The sequence below is a fragment of the Peromyscus eremicus genome, chromosome 14, assembly GCF_949786415.1.
Source record: "Peromyscus eremicus chromosome 14, PerEre_H2_v1, whole genome shotgun sequence".
NCBI lineage: Eukaryota > Metazoa > Chordata > Mammalia > Rodentia > Cricetidae > Peromyscus > Peromyscus eremicus.
The window spans coordinates 79,411,580-79,418,487 of NC_081430.1; the positions used below are offsets into that span (position 1 = coordinate 79,411,580).

At 40.8% G+C, this 6,908-nt stretch overlaps 1 protein-coding gene across 1 annotated transcript; it reads right to left on the reverse strand.

The window, feature by feature from the left end:
- Window positions 1–2,493: 2,493 nt before the first annotated feature.
- Window positions 2,494–4,999, reverse strand: LOC131924142 (disintegrin and metalloproteinase domain-containing protein 21-like). The gene has a single exon (XM_059279365.1). The coding sequence runs from the start codon at window positions 4,897–4,899 to the stop codon at window positions 2,647–2,649; it is 2,253 nt and encodes a 750-aa protein (XP_059135348.1). The 5' UTR covers window positions 4,900–4,999; the 3' UTR covers window positions 2,494–2,646.
- Window positions 5,000–6,908: the final 1,909 nt, after the last annotated feature.

Below are 6,908 nucleotides of genomic sequence, written 5' to 3' on the forward strand. Positions count from 1 at the left end.
GGTTCTCTTGCATATTAATCATTCCTTCTCATTTGATGCCAACCCTAAAAGTAGAGCCCTGATTCAGAAAAGATATTTGATTGAAGACTTTGACTTCAAAGGAAGGAATATAATCCTTATTATTCATCCCTCATTCTGTGAAACTATTTCTGAAGTGAATTATTCTAAACCCTTCCACCAAAATTTCATCTGTACACATTATATAGTTATATATAATTTGTTTATACACATTGTTTATGTAATTTTGAGAATTGATGTATGAGATCCTATGATTTTAAACATGAGAAGTTTCATGAAGTAATTAAATAATTGAAAATTATAGCTGCTGATTCCTTCTGTGCTGACTTAGCAGTAAAGACATCAAAGTCTGAGCGTGGAAAAGACCACATTTAGCACAATCCAGGCATGAGGATGAGAAGAAAGACTAGAAGAAAGTATACATTCAGTTCCTAGAATGTTCCATCATTTTCTAACAAAGTCTTCAATTTCGGAACATGTAGCCAAAGTATATTTCAACTAGGAATATTGAATACAGTTTTCAAAGACCTGAAAATATGACTGTAGACAGTTACATAGCAAGGTTAAGAACCACTATTGAAATTCCAGATGCTTAAAACACAAAAGCTTTTATGCTTCTACCTCCATGACTGGTATATGTCCTTTTTTAATGCTTAGCAGTTTTATATTAACACTAAAATGGACAAGTATAAAATTTTAATACAGTTGATTTTAAACACCATGACAATGTTAACATTGGTGCATGCTAATACTTGTGAAATTCAGGGCAGGAACATCTGGAAACCAGGAGGGCTGGCCTCTTAGAATGTGTGCAGTTCCTCTTGTGACTTTGGAAGCTCTGTCTCATCTATAGGTGCACACAGAGCATGGCCAGGCATCGGAGTACAGCAGAGGATGGTACAATAGAAAGAAAATCAACCAAACCAAGGAAGAGAGAGTAACCTGCAGAAATCATGTTTCAGATGAAGTTAAACACAGAAGCTGATTTTTAAAACCCCACTATGAATTTATTTCAGGATGTAAACCCCAGGCTTCTTGGAGAATATGAAATTGTCAGAGTAATGTGGATGATTCCTTCCTGTAGTTGACAGTGATTTCCTTCATAATGGGGCTTCCTCTGGTATGTAAAAAGAATTACTACTTTCAAATTCTCCTTTAAATGCTTTTTCCCTCCCCCACAAGTCCCCTCTTCCTTTAGGAAGGTCACTAGGCAAGCACTGAAACCATAAAAAGAACACAGTGAGTACCAGATAAGTGCCTGATTTACATGGATATCCTGGCTCATAGACCACTTGTCTATAAGATGGAGGGCCCCATCTGCACTACGACCCTCTCTTCTATGATCACATGTTGGTGGTCTCCAAACACATATAATGACAATACTTGTTCTTGTTACACACTCCCCCACACCATAGTTCTTAACATTGTACAACCTAAAGACAATGGTAGAAGCTAGTGTGTGTATTGAACCCCTAAAACACTCCAGCATTGTTGTTGGCACTGGCATCAATTCTGATACTTTTGGAGAAGTGTATCTCATCTCAGCATGTTGAGCGTAATCACTGGATATTTGTGGGGGAAAAATAAATTTTCCCATTGTCACATAGCAAAGTTCAACACTACTACTGAAATTCAGATTTCTGTAACATGAATGTTTCTTTCATTCGTGCATCCATGTAATTCATAAATGTCCCTCTTGATGCTTACTTTACATTAACAGTAAAATAGGTGATAATCTAATTCAATTTCCAGCAGGCCAGGACAATGGTGACAGTAGCATATACTAATGCAGCCCAAATTTGATACAGAGGCATCCAGAAAACATGGACATCATAAATACGGACACTTTTTCATGAAAAGATATCTGAAAGATGGATTTTACACATAGGAGTATAAAGAATGTGACCAAATGTTGGGGTATAGTAGAGTGGTGGGGCATTTACCTGGCTTTGGAAAAGCCCTGGGTTCTTGGCTGTGCTGCTTAGTACAAAACAGGTCAATAAAAATTAAAATCAAAACAAAACCTTAGAAGTGATAAATTATGTGATCTTAAGAGGCTGGAGACACCGGGTGGTGATGGTGCACACCTGTAATCCCAGCACTCGGGAGGCAGAGTGATTTCTGTGAGTTCGAGGCCAGCCTGGGCTACAGAGTGAGTCCCAGGAAAGGCACAAAGCTACACAGAGAAACCCTGTCTCAAAAAAAAAAAAAAAAAAAAAAAAAAAAAAAAGAGGCTGGAGTGCTAACACAGCAGTTAAAATGTTGCTCCTGCAGAGCCCCCGAGTTTGGTTCTCAGCATCCATGATGGATGACCCACAACTACCTGTAACTCCAACTCCAGGGGCTCTGACTCTGGCCTCCACAAGTATCTGCACAAATAGAGGGAAGGGAGAAGATAAAGGAGGGGGAGGGAGAAGAGAGAGAGGGGGGGAGGGGGAGAATTATGAAGAGCAAATTTAAACATAGAGGCACAACTATAATTCCCCAGTAATTTTATTTCAAGATGAAAACCTCGGATTTGTGAATGGTTACATGGCTGTCAGGGGAAGTCATTAACAATTTCTTGTAGTATTTGACAAGGATTTTGTTCATTATGTGGCTCCAGTTAGTATGGGATGAAATCAATGATCATGCCTGATAAGCTTTCCGTCTGCTGTCCAGAACAATTACTACTTTTGAAATTCCACCAAAAAAAAGTGAAGCCAAAACAAGAATCATACGAGTACACAAAACAACTAGTATCTTGTTTATATTCACACGAATTTTGGCTTGAAGCATTTCCTCAGAAGTAGGTACAGGGCCACTGTCTGCACTACCACCTGAACCTTCTTCTTCACAGTTTGGTGGCTGCCAACCACGCACACAGTGACAATGGCCTCTGTTGTTACACACCCCTCTGTGATTACAGGCAGTGACGTCGCATGTAAAATTCAAGTTTTGATGAAAAACACAAGATTGCCTTCTACAGTATTTCCCTGGGCCACAGGTTGCACCATCCACTACAAGCCCCATACTTGGAATATCTGCTCCATGGTGTACATCATACCCAAAGCAGTGTTCTTCTTGAATATCTTGTATCCTTATGTGATGAAATGTAGTGTGCTCACCTCCACCAGGTACACGAATTACACCATCACAATGCAGCAGTCCACAAAAAATATCGTCATCTTGACATGCATGAAATCTGGTTCCTGTTCGAAACACCTTCAACCCACAGTTTCCAAATCGGTCACCTTTCATATTTAACTGTTTATAGCATGCTGGTTTTGCATCCTTTACTTGGTATCCAAAAAGAGCTTGACACTGCAAATCACGGTCACTGCAATTTCCTGACATGCAAACTGCTAGTGGTGAGCAGGGAGTTCCATCTTGGATGTAAAAATTTTGGGGGCAATTCTGTGAGTTTCCATCACAGTATTCTGGCAGATCACAAATACCAAGTTTGTCTCTGCACATAGTTCCAGCGGGTGCAAATGAACATTGCTGACAACAACCTCCTACATCACAACTGCTTCCCGAAGTGAAGCGACAATTGGTTGCACAACAGCTGTTATTGATACACTCTTTCAAGGGGCCACAGTCACATTGCTCATTGGAATTCACCTTGTTATCTCCACAGCGAGGAACTTCATATACTTGTCTATAAAATTGAGTACGAGGGAAACTCAGGCAATTGTCGACTTTAGTTACTATAGTATGTAAGTCAGCCTGGGAACAATTGCTCATCATATCCATAAGAGCAGGAAATTCATTCATGACACAACTGCTTCTTCTGAAACAAACACAGCCCGGTGTATCATGGTGTAAACCCAGACTGTGACCTAGTGCATGACACAAAAGAGCTGTACTCAGAAATTTATGCATGTTTACAACATGTACATATACTACTCCTTTAGATTTTGAGCATGCTTGATTCTGCATGGCTGCATAATCTACACCTCCATATTGCAATCCTGCTAAAATAGCATAAGTGGTGGGACTCATACCCTTATTTTTGTATCTATTCATTTTGAATGTGCCAAAGTTTGACAGAATTTGTTGAGGATTATTTTGCCACTGGTTTATATCCAGTCCATTATGACTTTCCCAAATTTCTATAACATAGGGATAGACACGTAAGCCAGCTTCTTTATAAATGCTGTCTGCTATGTTGTTCATAATCAGTATAAACTCAAGTGAGGCGGTGTAGTTCTGGATATTTCTGGTTACTTCAACAGTTATCGTGTAGTACATTCTTACTAATTTCGTATGCACACGCCACAAATACACTGGAGCTGCTCTGGGACTTCCAGCAAGCTGCATCTCTTCAAGGAATTCATCTGCCTCCACCACATTCTCTTCATTGGTACACTTTTTAGACTTACGAAACCCTTCTTCTACCACAAGCAGAGAAATAACATGCTCAAATTTGGAAGAAGATGCCAATGGTTTGATTTCATAAGTGAAGTCATCCACCTGTAGCATGCCATTCAGACCTCCATTGCAGGTATCTAGTGTAGCGAGGGACCCAGGGACCCCTTCCAGGTAGCTGTAGAAGTAACAGTCTCGAGGAACAAATGGGTAGTCCTCCTGCTCTGCTCCTTGATCGTTAGTAGTGTACACAGGAAGATTTTCAGGAATCATGTTCTTCTTGAGTTTCATGTGGACCACGTGTCTTTGTCCTCTGAAGCGCATGCTATAGGCAAGCTGGTCTGGCCTATCACTTCCACCCATTCTTTGGGGAACCTTCCTGGGGATCACAACTTCAGAGGTAGTGAAGCGCCATTTGGGTGGGCCCTGGGAGCAACAGACAGGGCACAACAGTACCCAGAGCACAGACAGCCAGAGAGAACCTCCCAGGAGGACTTGAGTCCAGGTAGATCCCCGGAGGAAGGGGGCCATGGACCAAAGCAAATGTGGTCCACTGGGAGGCAGACAAGACTAAGACCTCAAAGTTCACACCAGGTCATGAGGAGAGCAGAGTGTGGCAAGAGGTATACAAGCTCTGATAAGTAAAGGAAGAGAAGCTGTTACCTAACAATGCTGTGCTCATTCAAGCATTGTGTGCTCAGTGATCTGGAGAGCCTATGGTAGGAGCCCCAGGGAACAGAAAAAGTGGGAGGCACTTGAAGAAATGCATATATGTGTGTGTGGTAAATCATCTTATATCCAAATGTGAAAACAAGTGGGAAAAAAAATTCTGATTTTAGCTCAGGTAAGAATTTTCTTTGTTTCATTTTTTCTTTTTCTTTTTGCCAAATACTAGATGAGAAAAGGAAAGGATTGAACATTTATTTACGTCAGGAAACAATAGTAAAACAGTAGATGTTCCTCCACCAAGGATCTTGTGGGAAGAATTGTTGTTTGTAGATAAAGCTTCATTTGGGCTGTGGTGGTATTTTACTTGTACTGAAATGTGATTTTAATTGTATGTTAATAAATAAAGTTGCCTGGGGGTCAGAGTTTTAGAGCCATAGCAAGTGCGTGGTGGTGGTGGTGGTGCATGCCTTTAAGGACCTGGAGGGCGGTACATACAGGCAGTGACAAGGCAGTCACGTGTTTAGGTTTACAACCAATGAGAAGGCAGAACAGCTAGACTATAAAAAGACATACACACAGGAAGTAGGCCCTTTTTTCGGAGAGCTCTCTTGGCTGAAGCAGGATAGCTGAAGCAGGAAGGGTAAGGCTCTTAGTTCTGACCTCTTGGCTTTCTTCTCTGAATCAGCTCTGTGTTTCTTATTTAATAAGACGGTTGGTTACACCTACATTTGGGCATTATTTTTTTTTTTTTGGTCTTGTCTTTTGCTTGTATACTATAATTTCTGAATTTGTGGTTTTCTGGTTTATGTGTGTATGGGTGAGTGTACATCTATGTGTGTGTATCTCTGTGTGTGAATATACACACATATTTCTTGTGGCTTTTTTCAATTTGTACATAAATTATGGTTTATTTTCTCAAGAGAGAAGGGAAATGGAGCTATGTGGGTGGAGAGGTGTGAAGGATCTGAAAGGAACTGGAGAATGGGAAACTGTAAGCCTTTCAAGGCATCTGTGTGGCCAGGCCCCTTCCCCAAGGACTTCTAACTGTCAGGTTCCACCCACAGAACATTCCAACTGCCCTAAGGGCTGGACTCAGCCCTTGTCTTACAGAGTAAGAAGCCAAGCTCTGGATTCGAAAATCCCACCAGTCCCCACCCCAAGAAACTCTATATAAACCCTGCCTTCTGTTCAGTTCTCTGATCTTTCTCACCTGAGCAGAGGCAGCCACCCTCCTGGTTTTTTCCCTCCCAATAAATCTCTTGTGTGAGGTATGTTGTGTGGTGTGATTTTGTGGTATTCCCAGGCTCCCAACTGCCAGGATGCCTTTCCATCTGAACTGTAATACTTACAGAAACCATGACCAGAACACATTGTATAAAATTTTTTTCAATAAAAAAACTAAAAGAAGTAAAGTAACTAGAGGTGATCCATGGAATGTAAGACTACACAGATGCTATGAAAAGAAAAACTCAGGTTGTAAAGCATAATTTCTCTTCAAATTCCAGTGAGTGATTCCAGTCCTCAGAAGGCTATAAACATATTCTAACCTACGAATGTTCATAGCATTATCATTTCTAAGTTTATTACAAACACTCCAAAAAGAACCACTCCTCAATCAGTGGCAGCTAAACCTTTCCATTGAATGATCCTCTGCATTAACATCAACACATTTCTAACATCTGCAATGGCATGGGGGAATCTCACAGAGAACATGACTAGGCAAGGGAAGCAGACTGAAGGTTATCCTCTATAAATGTTTTCATTTGAAGGGAGCTGTAGAACAATGCAAACTGATTGATGGGATTAGTGAGACAGTCAGTAATTTCCTCATGTATGGTGTAATAGTTCATGGAGAGACATGTCTGGAGTGG